The following is a 22911-nucleotide window of genomic DNA, read 5'->3' as shown; positions in this document are numbered from 1 at the left end:
TGGGCCGCATTCAGACCACTAGGCTGTAGTGGGCTTGTGTGAAAATGTGGGTTAATGGGTGAGATGAGTAGATGGCAGTAGCACCTGTTTGTTGTATCCTGACTTGATAAGTGGTATTTCACTGGCAGGATTGAGCCGTGACCCTGATGCATTTCTTAAATTGCATGTTTTTGCTAAATCTAATGGATTTGGATTTGATTCATATTAAAATGAAAAGGGAGGCTTTCCATCTGTTATAAGTTGGATTTTTTAAAGGCTTGTGCCAATTCTGTCTTAGTGCATCGACATTAACAAGCTGCTTTTTCTCTTTAGGAGCTCCGTACCAACAACCCTCGGTACAACAAAGGAACGTACAACGATTTCAGCTACGTAACAAACAACAACCAGGAAGGCGTGAGCATGAGAAAAGGAGAGCACCTGGGCGAGTTCAACTTGGGCTCCACTATTGTACTGTTATTCGAAGCTCCACGGGATTTTACCTTTAATTTGCAAGCAGGCCAGAAGATCCGTTTTGGAGAACCTCTCGGGACGCTGTAACGCTGACGAGAGGGCTTCAGAATCTGCTGATGGACACGCTAATCTGTGTGTAGATGCATTCAGGGTCTCAAAAACTAATACACTCACATTTGCAGAGATGTACTCTGTTTATAAACTGAGATACATGTGTGTTCATGTGTACTCACACAACCACCACTGTTGCATTATTGCCATTGGGTTCTCCCAGTCATTTTGTTAGGATTTTTTTGTTGTTGTTGTAAAATACTTTTAAGGCAATGCTTAGACCATCATGTTGTAAAATATTTGTTTACCATGAAATGCCATCCAGTTTTTTTTTTTTTGGGGCTCTAAATTATTTTTCTATTTTGTTTTTAGTAAAACGGTTGTTTTGTTTTTCTGTGTTCGCCCATATTGCCTTCGGCTGGAGTCGACCTGTGTGAAGGGTTTGAAGATTTCCACAGCTAACTTTGCAAGCCTTGGGAATGTATGAGAGACCATTGTTATTTGGTTCCTTCATTTTTATCAGACACTCATCTTTAAAACCGTCCAACTTTTGCTCTTCACCAAGGTGCAAGCCATTTTGACAGTAAAATCGTGGCCACATTTACTCGCTAAGAAAGAGTTTTGGAAAAGACATGTGACAATAATCACTGCCGTTGTTCTCTGGCGTTGAATTATGCCTTTGCTTGTTGGTCTAGCGATTGGTTGGGAGATTGATGTGAAGTATTTTGCTGTCTCAACTTGATTAGTGCCAAAACGCAAGATATATTTTTTACTAACATGTTTTTTTGCCCTTTTGATATGAATCCGAGTTCTTGTGATCTTATGGCTTGTGTTCTTGGACTTTTCTTTGTTTGATTAACCAGCACCTAGCAAGTTCAACAGACTCTACACCCTAAACTAAAGATAAAGACCCTCCAGACTCCCTTAATCTTCTAGACCACGCCTGTATGAAGATTAGGGAGAGGACTCTGGAAATTTTGCTTTGAATGTTTTGAAAACCAAACACTGGGCTTTTCTGTGCACCAAGCACAGCTTGTTGTGGAAATTCTTTTAAAGAAAAGTCTTATTAATACAATTCATGTAACATAGACATTAATTACAAACTAGTTCCAAGTGCAAGAAACATGTCAATAATAAATTTTGAAGATTATATAAAAAGTTTGTTGTTGTGATATTGGAATAATCATTTGACCATCATTGTCACGTTTCGACCACAATGCTTTTTCATAAGGGTTGCTGCTTCTTGCTCAGGAACTCATGAGTGCTGGCTTCACTGATATTTTTTTACCCCTTCAATAATTTGTGAAGCATTTGGCAGTTTTCATAACTGTTAAAGGCAAAACAAGATGTTAATATACACAATTTATGGTGGATTAGTACAATGAGCTTCTCAGGAAAGTTGTACATTTTATACATGGGGGAATATAAAAAGGAGAAATCTGACCATGGTATTTGAGGAAAGTCATTCATCATTACGTAATGCTGATTAATAATGAACAAAGTCTTAGTGGAATATGGATTAAAATGTCAGATATACAGGAGCACTATCAAGCAGTGTAACGTTTAGTTAATTTTAAATTATTTAAAGGGCATTTTTATAATTAAAAAGACTGTCAATTGCATAGAATATTCGTACTCTAAAAAAATTATGCTGTTACCCACATGACTAATGAATTGCACGATTTTAACCTAATATTTTCTGCTTGTGGTTAAAAAAAATAAAAATAAAGAATTTGTCAACTACTAGTCAGGACATCTTACAACCAACCTACAAGCACACAAAGTGCCACAGTGCAGTAACGTTAGTGACTTCACAAATGAAAAAGAGTTCGGCCAAGGCTTTTCCTCGTGACTTTTCCAGTTTTGCCTCTTTAAAATTAGGCATTACTGGAAACCACTAGGAAACTATGGTGACATCATTTCAAGGTACTCGTATCTCTAAATTGTTTTAATAAATCCTTTAATAAATAACCCTCGTCGATTCCGGGAATTGATTCAATCGACTCCTCCTACGGTGGGAGTCAGGAATCGGAATCGACTCCGAGAGACCCGGAATCGAGCACACAAACGGTGAGTGCAGTGCAGGACGGCCCGCGCGACCCCTCCCGGCGCGCCCGCTTGTTCACTTCTAGAAGCTTCTCGTTTCTTCTCCATCCTCCAATCACAGCCAGAGCAACACACTCACGCGGACGACACGCCTCCGTTTCAATAAGCCGTGAATTTTCTATGACCTTCAGAAAATAATAAACCGAGTAAGCGAACATTAGTTACTATCATTTTACTATTCATTTTACCAGCAGTTGCCCATTCCACTGCTGTGATACAACTTGCATCCTTAGCTACCTTCTCAAGTAAATACAGTAGTTGACTAACAATTTTATATTATATTATCTGTTTTTCTTCCCAACATCAAATTGGGTATGGGTGCTGTTACATTTTTTTCATGATTTAATAATTTAGCTGTTAGTCCACTGTGGGGGGGGAGTACATGTTCTCTCTCATGTAACATGTTATATAGGGTAACAATGGATATGTGTATAATAATTAAGCAAATAAAAATAGATTTATATTGAGAACGAACAACATATGTCGCAGTGGCGTCATGACTGGCAAGTGGCAACCATGCGTTTTTCTGTACGCATTTCATGTGTGGTTTGCTAAGAATTATTTAGACAGGGATATTTAGTTGCAACTTTTGTATCACATATCCTTAAATATGCCAATACATCGCTACCATGGTATTTCCATCCGAAGCCATCACTATAACAATCAACAGAGTAGAGAGAAAACTGCCTTCTTTTAACATGTCTTCTTGCAGGTGTATGTTTCTGAGGGTTGTATTTTAAATAAGCGCACTCCCCCTACTGGCGCTAATTGAAGCCTGCAACTAAAGTTTATTTAGGTGAGAACCAATTTATATATATATATATATAATTAATATATTAAATTAAAATAGCCCCACATCATCACATACCCTTCACCATACCTAGAGATAGGGTTAGGCATGGTTTTATTTCAGTTAGCCTAAAAGCTGGTTTGATTTGCATTGAGAGATGATCTTATGTAAAGTACCCCATGTCAATCTCTAGATATGGTGAAGGGTATGTGATGATGTGGGGCTATTTTAATTCCAAAGGCCAGGGGAACTTTATCAGGATGCTTAGTATCCTGGATCCATGAAATAACTGGCCTAAACTGGCAAAAGAAAATGCCTGCCTCTATGGGAATTTGACATGGGGTGTCCTGATTGTATTTTAAGGAATAACTTTTATTTATACGATACATTATTCATTCACAAATAAAATCGGTCCTAAAAGTTGAAGTTTTCCTCATTTTTTTAATTAAGGCATTTAAGATCCAATTCCAAAAGATGAGTTTTGTTCTTCCTCTTTTTAGTCAACTTTAGCATGGGTGTGTTCACTTATGCTAAGCAATATACATATGTATATTTACCGTCGATTTAACCTGTCACTATTAACAAGTGACGGTGACAACTAGCCTTACGAAAAATCACCAAAACTTTAGCCAAAATACCATATTTAGTACTACAGTTAACTAACTGCTCTTTCCATAAAATTGTGTAAACTTGATCGTAACCACCACTGTCAACAACAAAAAAAATACAAATTCTAAGCTTCTGAAAGCTGTTTGAATGAGATCACAAATTAATTTATGAAATTGCACTGTAAGTATTACCATGAGTTTTACAAAGGGATTAATCATGCGTTTACAGTGTTGGGTAAGCTACTCTAAAAATAATTAATGACTAGCTACTAATCACATCTTCAACAGTTTAATAAGATTACTTTTATAATAATTATTCTCTCTAAAACGTATTGCATAACTTATTACTAATTGCTTTCTAAATCCCATATCAACATCAACCAGTTACAAGCATAGAAACTGCCACTTTAATTCTTTCAAATAAATAATATAAAATTGCATAATTAATTCTTAAAAGGACCTAAGTATTTAAAGGGACAAGGTTACATTAAAAACATAGATTTTAACATTAGACATTCCATTTTAATGTTAAATTCATTATTGTTTTATGTAGAATTGTAGTCTATGCAGTATTTAAAGGTATAGTTCACCCAAAAATTTAAATTGTCATCATTTAGCTTACTTTCCGTCAAGTTGTTCCAAACTTGTATGAGTTTGTTGAACACAAAAGATGATATAAAAAAAAAAAAAAAGGTTGTTTACCAGACAGTTAACGGTAGCCATTGACTTCCATTGGTTTGATTACCAATATTCTTCAAAATATCTTCTTTTGTGTTCAACAGAAGAAATTCATACAGGTTTGAAACAACTTGAGGGTAAGTAAATTATGATAATTTTCATTTTTGGGTGAACTATCCCTTTAATGCAATTACATCAGAAGTAACTAATTAAATTACATAAAAATTAAGACTTATTAATTGCACCCAACACTCTCTGTCTGTCTGTTTTTTTTAGGGGAACAGTTTGATAGCAAACAGAACATTTCTTGCACAAACTTTTAGTTTAGGCAAATATACATATATTTTAAAAAGTCGACCAGAACCAATTAACCAGCATGTAATGGTTGTTCACTTATACAGTGAGTGTTTCCCTCTGAATCCATCATTTCCTTGACAATTAAATGTTTCAAATGTCTCTCCTAAACTGTCTTTGCAAAATTTTGGTTGACTTTCTATGAACTCTAGATTTATTTTCAGCATAGTGCCAAAAGAAATCAAATTGAACAATGTTATACATCAATAGTGGACAGTAATAATAATCTTATGCAGTGTGCTGCAGATTTCAGATAACAGTATCTTTACATTACACCTGTAAACCGGCTGTTCTAGACCCCCCGTGACTATACATCTGTTGTTCCAGGAAGTTGCTCTAAGCTAAGGCCACTGCATCCCAAACCGGTTCATCCGCGTATACACTGCCTTTACTCAGGTAGAAAGAATTTGTTGTCACATAGACTCACTGAGTCACCTTGTTAGAAGCAGCGAGTAGGTTCTTAAGTAAAAAGACAATTGTTTATGGAGACAAAAGTGATTTTATGTATCAAAAAATATATTGATCATTGTGCCTAACATATAATACAGACATCCAAAACATTTTGGTTGGCATATTTTAGTAGTCAGGCTCACAGTCTTATGGCCAAAAAAAACTGTCCATGCCCCATTGTATTAAATGTAACTATAATATTGCTTATGATAAAATAATAACAGTACTATAAATGTTTTATCTTACACTCAACAGTCTCTTTGACAGCTTTACCAATAGACAATGCGTCAGCAGAATGTCTACAGCAACCAGAAAAGCTTGTTCAATAGAAACTCGGATGCCACAACACTCCTTGTGCAGGAAGAGATGACACTGTCCTTTTGTATATTCTTTAGAAAAAGAACGAGCGTTCTTCCTCAAGTTTCACTGACCTGTGTCTGACGGCACGTCAGGGGTGTGGCTCAAACCAAATGAAAACTTGGAGAAGCCCACCAGGATATATTGTGAAGAGAGCCTCATCTCTGTGTACACCAGTTCAGTGTCATTATAATTTAAAGAAACACTCCATTAACAACAATATTATTCAAAAAACTTAGTTTAAGTAAGTAAGTGTACGAGAACAATTGGGTGACGCAAGAATGAAGGGGAGTATCTCAGCAGGCACACATAGGTAAGGCTACTTCAAAGTGGTCCAAAAAGAGTTATCCAGCCAAACTTAACTGTGCCAATTGAACAAGGCACTGTTTGACATAGCAATCCAAAAGTAAATATTTAATATAACAGGTTTCAGTGCAGTCACAGAAGGTCAGCTCTTGTTTTGTCCAAACCATAGTATGATCTCCAGGGTTATGTAATAGCTAAGGCGCCCTAAAATCCAGTCATTTTAGAACTATATGGCATTTGGGAGGCTGAATGATGGTTCCAAACTGTTAACCCACAGGGTACATCATCTGGTCTTACTTCCTCCTCAGGCAGGGGCAGCAACAGGCGTGGCAGCGTCCCACCTGCTCGTCGCTTTCCTTCACCGTGTATCCTGGCTGGTTGTTGTAAGGAGGGGGGTTCTGGCTGCCGTTCCTGGCCTCTCCGTAAACCGGAACACCTGAGGTGTTGATCGCCCCTGGAGTTTTGAAGCTGCTGTAGGGGTTTGAGGAAGAGTTACGGTTGTTATAGGCGCTCTCTAAGGCCATTGGGTTCATGATGATGGTGCTGGACTCATTCTCATCCCGCAACTTGGCACGAGGGATGGTGACATCACCATAGGGGTTCTCAAGTGAGATATTCATGGTGTCAGGCTGGAGAAGAAGGGCAAAAATTAATAATTAAGGCTTATGCATTGCAAATAATAGACTGCCTGACAAGACATTTTAAAACACACATACTACTACAAGACCCATTCCCACTAACTATATTAGCGTCCAACACAACTTGAGCTTCCGTTTACCAGATCTAATGTGTGCGTTGATGAATGTTTATATGTGCATAAAAGCCACAATTCAAACCTTTCATCATAAAGCGATCAAGTCTCTTCAGAAAATTTGGACTAAACCGCTCAATTCATAAGTAGCCTATTAAGTTTTACAATCTTTTATGGACTTTTTGAAGAGTCAAACTTGCGTTTTCATTCAATGGAGGGACAGAAATTGCTCAGATTTTATTGAAAACATCTTCATATGTGTTCCAAAGATGAACGAAAAGAGGATTAAGAGGATAGGTAGCTAGGACACTATGGGATTATGTTATTCTGAATTCAGCCTTTCAGAATGAGACATTGAATCATTCACTCAACCGAATGATTCAAACACACGGATTCCATCACGAACTGCTCTGACTTTGGACGTAACGTTAGCCTAACGGTTGATTGTGCGGTCGGCTTGGTTTGGATTTCGGAAAATGTTAAACTACTGGCAAAATTGTGACTAAAATGTAAGTTATTGACTTCAACTTATCGTATACGTTTATTTAACTGTTGTATAAAATCATATCACATTTGCAGTCATGCTGTTGGTTTAAAACTGCCGCGCTGATGCTCGTGATAGGTTTGTTAAAAAAGTTTTGTAACATTATACGCTCATTGTAACTGTGTATAAAAATATATTATAAGCTCTATGTTTGGTGTAGACACCAAGACTCTTTTAGATATTTATTTTTCACCAAATCATTCCAAGATTTAAAAACCTCTCTCTTAACGTTACTTGTCAAAAACAAATCACAGTGAACTTTTCCTGTGCTCGTGACTACTGATATAGAAATACGGATAAACTGCTTACCGGCAGAGGCCTGAGGGGGGATTTGTTTGGTGGGAATCAGTTTTCACAGCGGCACGCTGTTCCTGCTGACTTCTGATCTTCCGTGCTTCCGAAATAAGGTGAGACAAACCTGAACCACCCGGTTGGAGAGAAAAGGAGGAGGAGGCTATCCAGCTGACCGTGAGTCTTGTTTAAACATGGCAGTGTGTATGTAACCCCACCCGTTGGTATTAAAGCTCAGCTGAAACCACCAGGTGTAGGTGTGTGTGTGTGTGTGTGTGTGTGTGTGTGTGTGTGTGTGTGTGTGTGTGTGTGTGTGTGTGTGTGTTTGATTGATTGATGGGGGAGGAGGCTGAAAGTCAGTTCAGGAATGTTAATATTAAATTCACTATTATTAGGCAATATGTTTTAAGAACATATAGAAAGCCTATACTTTTCATGTAATGAAACCCATTTGTCCTGAAGCTAATATTCTAATAAGTCTATATGTATGTGGTTGTGTTTGGTTATCCTTTCTGCAAACATTACATTGCTAAGCACCAGAGTACACCTCTTGTCCACAGCCTTGTTTTAACTCTGTTAAATATTAACAGAATTGACATTTTAAGTACTGCTACATGCAAAACTGGATTTATAAAGGGTGCTTAATGGAACAATGCAGCAGTTGAGAGAGAATGAAACGTCTGTTTTGGGTTTGGTTGTTGTTGAAAGATGTTACTAAAATGTTAGCTTTACGTCATCCAGATTTTTTTTAATGCCACAAAAGTTTTGAAAGCATTTGGATAGTGTCCTACGTGACATGCTATGCTCTACAACTTTATAATTTTATAATTATAACAACTTTAAAAAAAGTTTATAATTCTTTTGTAATTATCATGCTGTTTTTATGAGCTCATTTAAACTCATTACCGGTAGTCATGTTTGTATGATTTTTTTAAAAATTGTCATCATTTACCCACCCATGTTGTTTTAAACTTTCGTTCATCTTTAAAAAAAAACAAATGAAAATACTTTTATTGCGACCTGGGAGATTTCTTTCCCTCTATTAAAAGTTGCAACCTAAACTATAAGTTCATAAAGCCAGTGTACTTGAGCTTCTGTTTATCATATTTGATGTGTTTCTATGTGTGTGCGTTGCTCAGTGTTTATATGTGAATTAAAATTTAAACTAAATCTGTTCATTATATTAAGTGACTGTGCCTCTCCAGAAGACTTGGATTAAACCACTCGGTTCAAAAGAATTTTGTTTGTAATGTAACTTGTTGAAGCATCAAATTTGTGTTTGCATAGACTTTCAATGGAGGGACAGATATTTGGGGGGTTTAAAGATGAACAAAACTCTTACGGGTTTGAAACAACATTGATGACAGAACTTTTGGGTGAACTAACAATTTTAAGAAACACGGATTTATGCACTTTCAGGTAACTGCGTATAGCCTAGGCTACTCAAAATAAAAAACTGCAAAGAGAACCAAGAACCACCTGTTTGGACCTGGTCAGAGTCCATATTTCAACCCTATAGTGAATAGTTGTTCTCACATTAAACTTAAACAAACTGGGAGACATATTTCAACTACCACTCGGGAACTGTTTGAAGCTATTAACATTGAGGAACAACACTAACTCTTCTTTCTGTAAAAAGCTGTCTGCAAGTTAGGGAAGGCTATTCAGAATCAGTGCTGTTACTTTATACAGTATTTGTGCAATTCTTGCTCATTTCCTGATCTGGGATTAAAATAATTAAGCTCACTACTAAATATTTTGCCATTTTTGGCTTGGCCCTTATTCTTTTTTTTTTTTGCCCAGGATTGTATATTATTATATGAAGTATACAATATGTAATTGTTTGATACATTTCAACATACATTCAACTCAACAAAATAAATGTGTTTGCTATGTAAATAAGACAAATTATGGTAAACTAATTTATAAATAAGATCAGGTGTGCAATTTATATTAAGACACTGATGATGGTGTGATAAATGTTTGGCACTGACCTAATGACTTCTGGATAACTATTTTTGAATATATTTTTCTTTGAAGGTCATTGGTGCATTGTGCTGGCTGTTGTTTTTGTTTTGTTTTTTTACTCTGTTTTAATGAGAAATATTTGTTTAGAAATAGTTTTACCTTTAGAAATTAATTAGTCACACCTCCACACACTTAAATTAACTGCAAAACAACTTACCGGTTATATTGTATAGTAATTATAGTACTAACGTACAAATCTATACGTTCCATTGCCCATATACTGTATATTAGTGTTGTCAAAAGTACCGACAAAGATTCATAAAATAAATCCCATTTGATTTGACATTTTGTTATCTAATGCAATGACACCGAGACATTTTATATATGACTATGACACACTTATATTTCATAAACAGTAGAGTTGTCAAAAAGTACTGACTTTGGTACCAAGTCGTTACTGAAATTTAAAAAACGTGACGCTTTGAGCGCTGGTGAGCGGAATCGTTCTTTTACGATTCTTGAATGCTCAACAGGGCTCAAAGCATCATCATTTTAAAATTTCGGTACTAAAGTCAGTACTTTTTGACAACTCTACTGTTTATGAAATATAAGTGTGTCATAGTCATATATAAAATATCTCGGTGTCATTGCATTAGATAACAAAATGTCAAATCAAAAGGTATTTATTTTATGAAGCTTTGTTCACAAAAATACATTTGTTAGATTTCAAAATAAAAATACTGTTCAAAATTAAGACAAAATCAATGTAAGTTACCCTGTGGCTGACAAAAATCAGTGGATCATGTTCATAGTTAATGAGATTACCTACACCTGTGGTTACTCTGCTGGACACCTGTGTGAAATCACTGACAGCCATTGAAAAAAAAAAAAAAAAAACATTGTGAAAAATGGCTCTGATGTTAGTTCTGTGAGAGGGTCCAATGCTACTTGGTTTGATGTGGTATCTAATGCAATGGCAGTAAGATATTTTTAAGTCTCTCTGAAGTGTCCAAAATTTTACGGACCTACTATATATGTTTTCATTTGAATCTGAAATCTTAATGCTGAAAAACAAAAATGTATTTGTCAACTACAAACACTCACTTCCTTCAAGGAATTCATTTTTTTCCTGTTTGATCACGATGCAAATGCTTGTAGTTATTCTTTGACCAGGTTGTGCTTTGCAACCCTAGATTGTCCTGCTGGTATGTCGTCATAGGGCGTTCAATGACAGAACACAATATCAATGCACACATACTGGTTCCAACACATTTTTTGCAGGCCCGAGAATGTGGACATTGTTGACTAGCGAGCAAAAAATTTCACAGCTGGAAGTTTTAAGGTTTATCTGAAATGGATTTTTGAGGGGATGACAGATCTAACTGGACTGAACCAGCTCAATGTTACATAAAATCCACCCCACACACATTTTTATCTAATGGGATGATTGACCTTAAAAGAATAATAAACACGCCTCTGCGTGACCATGGTCTGTTTTCAGAGGTTAAAGGGGCTTGAAAAAGAGCTCAAGAGGCACTTCAGAGCAGACTACTTCAATCAAGGGTAGCCCTAGTAACACACGCAAACATCAGCAACAAAAGGACTAGAGTGGTTATGCCGACCCAAACAAAAGAAATGATCAAAAGCATCCTCGATGTCTGTGTTTGCGCGTGTATTTAAGCCACCTAGCGCTGCTAACAACATGGCCTGAAAACAATTAAAAATAAAGTGTTGCATTTCTGAAGAAAAAAAAACTGCTAAGATGTTGCAAGGAGTTTCTATACAGTTACGTTTTTCTGAGTGTTTTTTTTTAGTGTGTTGCAAATGGGTTTTGGGTGGTTGCTATGCTGTTGCTAAGGTGTTCTGAATTGTTTTTAACACGTTTCTGTGTTTTTGCTAGAATGTTGCGGGTGGCTGCCAGGGGGTTGCTATGCAGGGGTTGTTTTTACCGTGAATGTTGTGCTATGCGTTGAGTGTTGCTATGTGGTTGCTAGGGGGTTCTTGGTCATTGCTATGCAGTTGTTAAGATGTTCTGAGTTGTTTTTAATACATTGCTGCGTGGTTTCTTTGTTATTATGGGCGGAGATGGGAAGTATTTCAGATACATGTATTTGAAATAGAGCTGCACGGTTAATCGTTAAAAGATTGTGATTCAAACACCCACGCAATCTCATTCCTAAATAAACAGAGCCATTCCAAGAGGGTCCTGACTCCTGACACCATTGGGGCTCAGTCGGGCCGTGATGAATTAAACCTTTGACAAAATCATAAAAATTTGCTTTGGCTGCTGATCCAGAGAGAGCAGTTGTCATAAATGGGTATGAAACAGCTTCACAAACAGGCTTTTCAACCACCATGTTTCGGTATTTCTGTGTTACTATTCATATTATCACAGAAGTACTGGGATAAAATGGCACTAAATGTTCCTAGAGACACCATTGAAAGCATAGTTCGCAAGTTCAAAGTTAAAGGAACAGTGGTTACACTATGGACGGGGCAGAAAAAGGAAGCTATCAACCGCTGCAACCAGATTTCTGAGCAGGTTCAGAAAAACCCTCGAGTGACTGCAAAAGACCTGCAGCAAAACTTGGTGGCAACAGGCACTGAGGTTTCAGCTTTCACAGTAAGGCACGTACTAAATGCATGCGGTTTCCATGCCAGAACTCCAAGACGTACACCACTACTGACCCGAAAACACAAGAAAAGTGCTCAAAATCATATAAATAAGCCAAAGAGGTTTGGGGATTTTCTTCTGTGGAGCAATGCAACAAAACTGGAACTTTTCGGCCCTATGAATCAGCGGTATGTCAGGAGGAAGAAGAATGAATCATATGCAGAAAAAAGAACACTCTGTCTACAGTTCAGCATGGTGGTGTTCGGTGATGGACGGAGGCTGCTTTGCATCCTCTGGCAATGGAAGTATGCAGCGTGTGAAAGGTAATATGGATGGATTCATTTAAGTAACAGGAAATCCTAGAAAACGCCATGCTGTCAGTGAGGAAGCTGAAGCTTGGGTGTCATTCGACCTTCCAACAGGACAAAGCATTCCTCAAATTCCACCAAGGCTTGGTTACAAAAGAAGTCCTGAAAGATTCTACAGTGGCCATCACAGTCACCTGACTTGAACCCCATAGAAAATATCTGGTAGGATTTGAAGGCGGTTTCAGCACACAAACCCAAGAATATTACTGAACTGGAGGCCATTGCTCATGAGGAATAGGCTAAGATTCATCAGAAACACTGCCAGAAGCTGGTGTCTGGTTAAACATCTTGTTTGCAGCAGGTCATAACAGCAAAAGAGTGTTCTACTAAGTACTAAAGATGCTTGCCATGAAGGAGTTGAAAAATGTTGAGACTGCAGAAGTAATTAAAAGTTGCATTTTCAGTTGAATTCACCTTTGGCTAAGCCCCGCCCCCTTAGTTACTGTTGCTACCTCCGACAACTTCATCTGGACTCTGGTTTGGTATCAACATGGCTTATGCTGTGACAGCTTTCCTGATGAAATTTTATCAAACTTGTATAAAGCAGCAAATAAAGTGTCCGATAGAAGTAGGCAAAAGGGGCTGCAGTATGCGTTCGAAGGCTATATTCAAGACATACGGGTGAAACGCAAGCAAAAACAAGCCAAATAGAGGCAAAAGCATAACGGTCACAGTTAAAAAAATTAACCACCGCATATCCTGATCGAGACAGAGGCTGGGACTCACAATATCAAAGAGCAACACTGTTCATGCAAAGCTGGGTAGGTCTCTTCACTTCTATAATCGTTATTACAAAGCAAACGGACTACGCGAGTATAAAGTTGTATTTATTAGCAGCGTGTGCTAGCGTATCAACAATTAGGGCAGAGAACAGAAATCATAACCTAAACAGCATAAAACTGTCTAACTAGTATAACTACACAGTAAGGTTAAAAGCAAAAATAGAGCACACAAAAGTGTGGTTGTTGATCCTTGAGGGGTTTCGCTGACTGAGGACGTCCACACAGTTTAATCCAAAGACGACACTTGTCAGTATTTTACTTTGGTTTTGGGAAGGGAAAAAAACGGACACCCCCCTCCAACCTCTCTGGGAAACGCGTATCTGTGTTACAAATGCCCCAGGCACAACGTTTAACCATATTTTTTATAAAACTACGACGGTAATAGCCTGCCGAGACCAAAAATATGAGACTCCTGTGTTAAAGTCAATGGAGCGCTGTGAAAAAGTGTCGGACCTGTGTGGGAGCTCGTTCTTGGCTGCGCTGTGATTGGTCAATCTATATTCTAGGGCGTGGCTTAGCCAAAGGCGAATTTGGGGAAACCACTTGAAACATTTGTTGTGTTGAGCTATTTCAATTACTTTTGTTTGATTTGTTCATTGCACACAGCTGAAACTCTGTCAATTTTGCCAATAAACCTGATTTGTAATGGGGGTTAAATAATTTCGATTACAACTGTGTGAGTGAGTCATTGAAACATTCATTCAAACCATCTTCTAAAAATAATATGTTCAGATTAATTAAATAGATTGTAGCAATTAACATTTTTTTCAGAACCTCTAGTAAATCACATGTTATTTTGTTTAGTTGTCTGTTAAGAATCATGAAAGAACCATGATCTCTGTTTGAAAACAAAAACAAAAATCATGATTCTCAATTTATCCAGAATCGTGCAGCTCTAATGTGAAATACAAAATACTATTTTGTATTTCATGTTTTTAAGCCTTTGAATTTTTTTTATTAGATTGCAGTTTTTTATTTTCAAAATACAAATTTGGGAGACAACTCTAGAGGTTAGAGTCAATTGACCATTCGCAAAGACCCGCCCCCTTTAGTTACTGTCGCTATGTCCGACAAATACGCCGCTCTCACGCCACACCATGTTCTTACGCAGTGAAAAATACATCGCGGAGCAGAGAGGACACTGACAGCAGGACAGACCAAATTACTTTTGGGTTACTTTTGATATTAAACAAAGTCTCACCTTTCAAATTTGGTAATTTTTACAGTTTTGTGGCTCTTTAATGTGTCTGACAGATCGCTGTAGAGCCTCAGTTAAAGCTGCTCGTGAGCCGATCATCTTTTCCTTCTAGTTAATTTATAGCATCAAATAAACATGAATGAACATAAGAAGGAATGTTGTTTTGACCGCGGAAAGGCGTCAGTACACTCCGTTTTTCAAGTTCAAATCCTCCCATGTTAATCTACTAACTCTCCTGACTGCTTTGTCGGACAAAATGGCTGATGGTGAAGTATGATTGGTCAGATCACCTGTCAATCAAGCTCCCTGCGAAGGGTCAATTGCACTCCACCATCTAAACTATGACTTGGTGCAGCTGTAGCCCAGCATCCACACTGGCACATTTTACCGCAGTGATAGTTTAAACGCCATTCACATTACAATAGTTACAATCTTAAATGTTCTGGCTCCAATCAAATATATTGAAAATGACTGCTGAGGCAAACAATGGAAATAAAATTACACAGATTGTGACACAACCACACAGTGATCTGTTCCTATCCGTTACATGTTGCAGCTGCAGTGATAATTCGTCAGTTAATTCTTACGGTTCTGCCCTGCACAAATTTTTCAATAAGTTCTCTGTCTCCGTATATATCCAAAGGATTGGTGCGGTCTCTCATTACTTTTTCTTGTATAGACCTAAACCAATGAGGCATCTTTCCAAAAAGCTGTCAGTAGACAAAAAAACCCCCCATAAAACAGTTGTGAAAGTTACAATTACATGTGATCTAAAACCTTTACATAGTTTATACCTCACAGCCTTGTTTTCATCTGCGTAAAATTCAATATGGTGTAGATCCTGACTAGGGTCTATAAGCGTCATTGTAGTAATGTTCTTATTTTGCAAGATTTTGCAATTTACACCTACCATTGACTTGGTGTAACAAGTCTCAATGTGTAACTGCTGAAACGGGTATTATTTTATACCTCAATACATACAGCCTTATACAGTCTAGTCTTCTGGGTGTACGTCCAGTTAACGGACCTTCAGAGTCTTCAGAAGAGCCTTATTCAATTCAACAGCAGCACTAATTCTCTATCACAAAAAGTTAATCCAGACATCAATTGTTCACACAACAGTAGTAAGTGCACCTCTCCCCAACAAGCCACATGATTTGAGGAATTATTCATGTTTATAGCAGAGATGATAGGATGAGCTATGTCCTAAAGTTGAATATAAGAATGAATGAAAAAATCCTCTCAAAATGATATGCTCTAATGGCTCATAATTTCAAACACATTCTCAGGTGGGTCATTCATTCATGTGAGCCAGTGTGGAAGCTGTCATAGTATTGTGAATAGATTCAAATCCTGTGGCGGTGACCTAAAAGAGCCGACAGGAACTTATCTGAGACTTCTACCTATAACCAAACATGCAAGTGGATGAATCACATTCCACATTACGTGATTCATTGTCAGGCTTTCTGTATGTCATTCTCTTTCTCTCTTATTCAGTGTGTTTCAGTGACTTACTGTAGGTGTAACAGTTTTACATTGCTGATGGTACTATAAGAATGTGACAGCACTAGTAAACGCACAGTACAAAGAACAACATGCAATTCATGAACTCCCGAAACAAACAATTAAGCAAATCAACAAGGAAACTGTTACCGAAACCGAGTCAAATCTTTTCTCACAGATGCAAAAACAAGTTCCTCAACACACGCTATCTTGCGGAATTTGTATTGTTTCCCACGATATGAATCTGCAGTGACTTACTCCTGGAATTAGCCTAAATGCAGGTCTTAGAACATTTTAAGCCTGCAGTCATTAAACATTATCTATTTTAATTACATGACACACCCAACTGGTAGAGTATCTCCTGAGACAATCAAGTATTACTCCTAGCACTACAAGTTAGACTCGCTGGGGGTCAGTAACTGTAGTATGCAACTGTATCAGGAGATCACATGAGCTCCATTGTCTTCACTCCCATACTAGTCATTGCATCGCTGCTCATTGGTATAAAGTTGAACTCTGCTCAACCTAATTTTCCCAAATGGCACGCTTGTTCAAATCCCAAATGGCACAGACTTGTGGTCTTTACTTGTGCTTGTCCGTGACCGTGAAGTCCCTACGGTCCAGGTGTCCACCATTGTATGATTCAGAAACTCACAAGTGCCCCTTTGCGGCTAATAATAAAATCATTAGGTAGAAATTGTGAGTATTTTTACACAACAGTTGTAATATGGTGTATTATAATAGTTACAATATAATGTAAATCAGTTTATATCTGCTTTGTGAATGAGGCTCAATACAAAACAAAGGTTTTGCTAAAAAGTTGTTACTCAAGGATGGATCAGTACCAACTGTTTGTGATCCAGCTTATAGTCTCCAGAGCGATACTGATCACGGCAGTCATGAAAAGGAGAGCATGCGCTTTATTACAGTTTATTAGAGTTGTTTTACGGATATTAAGTTTACCAGTTTATTAACCACCCAGAAAAGGCATACGGTCTGTATATATTTGTTTGCTGTTAGTTGTAACAAATGTTTTTGTGTAATTCACTGTGTATGTTGATGATAATGCAAGGGAGAGAGAGAGTTTATGGATAAGACTTTAATGCGCACTATTTGTACTGTGTTTTATTAAGCTCTTACTGTAATTTTCTGGAGTGAAAATAGAAGTTTCATCTTTTGTGTGATGTAACAAACTTCATAAAACTCATCATTGAAGTTTTGGCCATCATTTGGACACTCCGTCGACTACAGGCTTGTACTAATAGTAGATAAAATCAAGATAACAAAATAAGTTATTACCGTAATTAAACTAAACTATACCTGTTCTATCTCCATACAGCATATATTCTCTGGCTCTGTAGGCATTATTGTCTGACTCTTATTGTCTTATTATTGTCTAACTGAACACCGCCACTGAGTTTATATTTTATATTTTCAATGTGTGAGATTTTCCCTTTTTTGTTGCCGGCATGAGCTCTTGAAGCTCCGCCCTCTTCTTGAAAGGGGGCCAGGGCCACCAAATAATTTGCATTTAAGGGGGATACACAAAAACAGCACGTTTTTTCACATACACACTCTGGGGACATCAGAGACTTATATGACACAATATAAAAGGGGCATCTGATGCAAAAAAAGGCATCACAAATCCTTTTAAGGCTTTTTAAACAAAAGATGATTCCAAACTATGATCAGAAGAACTGAGAGCTTAAATACACACCGGGTAAAAGCATTGATCAATTCGTTACGGATCTCGAAACCAATAATCTAGCGAGAGAAATTGTTGTGATCCTTTCCACAGTTCCACGTGATGTAACGTGACCTGCCTGGATCGTTGGCTTGTGTTCCGTGTCTAGGACGCGTTTTTCTCACCGTGTGAACTTCTGCATCTGATGAAACCTGAATTTGAGACAGCTGTGTGTGGCACGTCTCGGTAGCGCGGCACATTCGAATCGCTTATGCAAGTCCAAATCAGTTTCTCTCAGCCGCCTGACACTGAGGATGTCATCACGAATGCCTACAACCATTCTGTCCTTTATTAGACTGTCACATAATTGTCCGTACTCGAATGACTTTCCCATACCCGTTTGGCATTTTTTTGTAACCTATTTTTTTGGGACCCTAATGGTGTCTAGTTAAGAATTTTTGATGTTGTCGAGGTCAACTAATGTCCCATGGGGTTCGTTTTGTGGCCTTCTTGAAGTGATGTCAGCGCTAGTGGTGAAAAATGAGAAGAGGTGTGCTATATCTTTTATTAAAATCACATAGACTTAACATTGCAACAGATTTTGGCAATGAGCGAGGATTTTGTAGAAGCATATGTGTTACCACATTTAAAGAGGCTAGCTAACTCTGTAAGAACATACCTAACAATGGGGTGTAAGTTGTACCCCCGGGGGGCAAGAGCTGCCCGAAATTGCCCCATAGACATACTATGGTGAAGGGACGGCTCACGAAACAGGGATTGTGCATACGTGTTTATCCTACTACATAACTTGCATAGGACTTTTGTATTGGCTCGGCTTTTGTTTTGAACATAACTCTAGATCACAGTGTCATAAAGACAGGGGGTCGTCTCTCAGGATCAACATGAAGCAATCAAGCCATGTCCTAGCAACCATTTAGAGCACCCTACCAACAAGTTACATAGATTTCCACTGAAAGAGGTCAAAGGCAAGGCAAGGCAAGGCAAGGCAAGTTTATTTATATAGCACATTTCATACACAGTGGTAATTCAAAGTGCTTTACATAGAAGAAATTAAAATAATTACATAAATAATAAAAGAAATAAGAATAATTAAAACAGTTTAGAAAATAAAATACAGTGCAAACAGTCGGACGAACAGTGGCACAGTGCTCATTCAGTAAATGCAAAGCTAAACATTGGTAATTCAAAGTGCTTTACATAGAAGAAATTAAAATAATCAAAAGAAATAAGAATAATTAAAACCGTGTCTGAGATGGAAGTGATTGAGCAGGTTTGCGGTGCCACTGGACCTACAATCCAGGGACGTCCTCTGCTGGGGTGATGTCTTACACCAGTATTGCCGATATCTTTGAATAGAAAGGGATATCTTTGAATAGAAGTGTCATATGGTGCTTTTCCACTGCATGGTACGGTTCGGTACGGCACGCTTTGGCTCTTTTTTTTTCACTGCATGGTATGGTACGGCTCGCTTCAGCTCGGTTTAAATGGTACCACCTCTGTTGAAGTTCCAAGCGTACCGTACCGATACTAAAATGTGACGTGAAAACACTGCAGATCGCTGATTGGTCAGAGAGTTGTCACTACCAGCGGCATTGTATTTGCGCAACACGATAGAGCTTGGGTCAACAGTATGGTCTCTATATGGAAACCGGAAAAGAAGAAAGTCAGAATATGCATTGACCCAAATGATTTGAAGAGAGCATTACCCAATGACAACAATTGAGGAGATGGTGACTGGCAAATAAAATTGGACAAAGCGAGTTCCAAATTATGCACTTTCAACAGTACCTTTGGAATATTTAAAAGACTGTCATTCAGAATCAGCTGTGCTGGAGAGATGTTTCACAGAATTATGTCACAAACGTTTGAAGACTTGGAAGTCGTTGAAGTAATTGTGAATGCCATATTGATCTGGGGAGAGAATGAGCAAGAAGACTGGAAAAAGTAATGCAGCTCATCAGAGAAAGGAACCTAAAAACCAAATCCAGAGAAATGTACATTTAAAGCTAGAGAAGTGAGCTACATGTCACTTGCTGACTGCAGATGGGCTTAAACCAGACCCGGAAACGGTGGCTGCTGTCAGGAACATGCATAGACCGCAGAACAGAACAGAGCTTCAACAGTGCCTTGCATGGTCACATACTTAGGAAAATTCCTCCCACAACTATCTGATGTCACAGCCCCTCTATGACTCCTCTTGGAAAAGACTGCCAAATGGTTCTGGGAAGAAGTTCATGACAAGAGTTTTGAGGAATTACAGAGGATGGTCTCAGAAACAATCACAAATATTATGATCCAGCAATGCCAGTGACACTCAGTGTGGATGTATCCAGCTGTGGTGTAGGTTACTTCAAATTGACTGCCCGTAGCATTCGCTTCCAAAGCGTTTACTGAAACACAGAAGTGCTGGGCACAAATTGAAAAGAATTGGCTGCTATTGTATTTGGATGTGAAAAATTGTATCAGTACACATTTGGCAGACACTTCACAGTACAAAGTGACCATAAGCCTAAAACAGAAACAAGAAATGTCTCTGTTTTCCCCATCGTCAAAAGTTTTGTCCTAAATGGCTGGCCAGAAGAAAAACGTGATTTGACCAAGCAAAACCTTACTGGGATCATCCTGATGAACTGACTGTCAAAGATGACATCCTCCTTAATGGTAATCGCATTGTCATTCCCCAAAGAAAACAAAGACTCATGTTACAAAAACTACATACCAGTCACCAAGGCATTGAAAAAACGAAACGACTAGTGAGAGACATAATGTTCTGGCCACGCATGTCGATGCAAATTACTGACCTAATTTCCAAGTGCCCAGTGTGCAATGCATTCCGGAGAAGAATCTGCAAGAAGCCCATGATATGACAATCCAGATAGACAGATGGCAAAAGGTGGGCTCTGATCTCTTTGAATTTGATTCTGTACTTATGGACTACTACTCCAACTTCATAGAAGTGGACAAGGTGAAAAACATTAAAAGCACAACCATCATTCACACCTGTAAGCAGCACTTTGCTAGATTGATAATGGCACAGCTTATGAGTTTGCTTCTTTCAGACGGTCATATGGATTCAAGCACATTACATCATTACCAAGGTACCTACAAAGTAATGGCAAAGCAGAAAAAGCGGTTTAGGTGAGTCACTCTTCAAAAAAGCAAAGGCAGACAGAAAATACCCATACAATGCGCTCCTAGACTCCCGAAACACACCCATGGAAAACCTCCCATCTCCGGCCCAAATGTTCATGAGGCGTAGGACTCATATATCTCATGCATCTACCAACTGCACAGACATTGCTTACTCCACAATGCATGACTGGTGTACACCGAAAGCTTAAAAGCAACCAGCTAAAATAAAAACCGTACTATGACAGGGTCGGATCTGATTACGTGCGCTGGTTACACAAGAGGATGCACAGTGGAAGCAGGCAAAGGTGGTTGTAGTATGTGAGGCACCACGTTCTTACATAGTGGAAAGTGACGGTCAACAACTCAGACGCAATAGAAGACATCTCATACAGACCAGAGAACAACAACAGAAAAGCATCACCCATGATTCAGAACAAGAGTGCATTTCCCATTTTCCACCCACAGGAGAAAGAGGAAGTAATGGAATCGAAGCCCAGTCCAGGGTTACAGAGCCCATTGTCAATGTCCAGTCCAGTGTTACTCAGCCCAGCATCACAGAAGCGAGATATCCAAAAAGAGTTTGCAAACCACAGATGAGATTAGACTTATGAACTAAAACTCTTTAGGATGCACATTAAATTAATGTTTACTTTAAATGTTAGTAATGATTGTATACTGTCATGTTTTGTTACTCTTGTCTTAACTATTAGTGAAAAGGGGGAGATGTTTATGTGTGGTGCCTTACCAGGTGAGGGCGCTAATAGTCAAGGCTATAGCAGTCAAGGAGTGCAGGACACTCCTGTAAAAGAGATTTTAATCTCAGTGAGGTTTTCTCCTGGCTAAATAAAGGTAAATAATATAGCCTATTTTGAGAACAGACACGGATAAAGTTCAGTTGTTATTGATCTACATGGTGTTCGGTCCAAATTAATGCAGTACTGTATTTTTCAACATGCCCTCTGATGTACATTCAGACTTTGTTTTATTTTAAATTATATTAAAGTGAAGAAATGTTTGCTTAACTTGCGCTCTGTCCGTTGGCTAAAGTAGATTACGTGATCTAACACACAAACGCACACACACACACCTCATTGCTATATTGATACTATGGAGTTTTCCTCACAACATTTTTACACAGTATTGGTATTTAACACTATTTATCATTTAACAGTATGTATACCGTATACAAGAAGTAGCAGTAGTAGTAGTGGTGGTGGTAGTAGTAGTAATACTAATATTAGTAATAATAGCCTAATACTAGCCTACTAGTCTGGTGGATTTTGTTGGCTGGTTAAGACTGAATTTAAATTTGTATTGTAATTGAATTGTATTGAATGTGCTGTGAAGGAATACCAATGCTTTGTTTAATTAAAAAAAAATAAGAATAAGAACTGCATTAATATTTAATTCTGTTGTATTTTTTCCGCAGGTAGTTAAAATGTACTGTAAGGCAATACTAATATTTTTTTATGTTTTAAAAGCTATTACAATTATGAAAATTATGTTTTTGCTGAGTTAAATTTCTCATAATATAAAAATTGTTACATTATGAGCTCAGGATTTTATTACATTTTGAGAAAATGATTACAGTATGAAAATTTTAATACAATAATAATGTGATACTTATTACATTATGTGCATTTTTTACATTATGTGTGGTTATTACATTATGAGTCGCTACTGGTGACGTCGGCATACTGGATTCAGTTTCAGAGTGCATCTGATTAAATTCCATTGCCTTGTCTTATTCAGGGTAGATAATTCAGGAATAGTTTAAACCAGTAGGACCACTACATGTCAAAGTGAAGAGATCTCATTTTAAAAAGCAGGTCCTCACCTTTTTCTGTGTTTACATTGCCATGGGATTTGCACATGTCATCATTTCCTACCACAGCACAACCCTGC

The 22911-nt window shown here is 37.9% G+C and overlaps 2 protein-coding genes across 5 annotated transcripts in view; one reads left to right on the top strand and one right to left on the bottom strand.

The window, feature by feature from the left end:
* pisd (phosphatidylserine decarboxylase) overlaps window positions 1–1662 on the top strand; it is a 37010-nt gene extending 35348 nt beyond the window's left edge. For all 4 annotated transcript variants that reach the window (XM_079607300.1, XM_079607299.1, XM_079607298.1 and 1 more), the window contains one exon: window positions 313–1662. In XM_079607300.1, coding sequence (XP_079463426.1) covers window positions 313–537 — 225 coding nt within the window. In that variant the 3' untranslated portion in view covers window positions 538–1662. The remainder of the gene's footprint in view (window positions 1–312) is intronic.
* Window positions 1663–4849: 3187 nt separating this feature from the next.
* On the bottom strand, window positions 4850–8037 carry LOC306995366 (uncharacterized protein). Its single transcript, XM_079606927.1, has 2 exons — window positions 7755–8037; window positions 4850–6779 (listed from the first exon to the last, which is right to left on the bottom strand). The coding sequence occupies exon 2, from the start codon at window positions 6768–6770 to the stop codon at window positions 6444–6446; it is 327 nt and encodes a 108-aa protein (XP_079463053.1). The 5' UTR covers window positions 6771–6779; window positions 7755–8037; the 3' UTR covers window positions 4850–6443.
* Between the last annotated feature and the right edge of the window lie 14874 nt (window positions 8038–22911).

The sequence above is a fragment of the Phoxinus phoxinus genome (assembly GCF_949152265.1).
Source record: "Phoxinus phoxinus genome assembly, chromosome: 3".
NCBI classification, from domain to species: domain Eukaryota; kingdom Metazoa; phylum Chordata; class Actinopteri; order Cypriniformes; family Leuciscidae; genus Phoxinus; species Phoxinus phoxinus.
The sequence above is the reverse complement of the archived record's forward strand: the minus strand, read 5'-3'. Positions and strand labels throughout refer to the sequence as shown.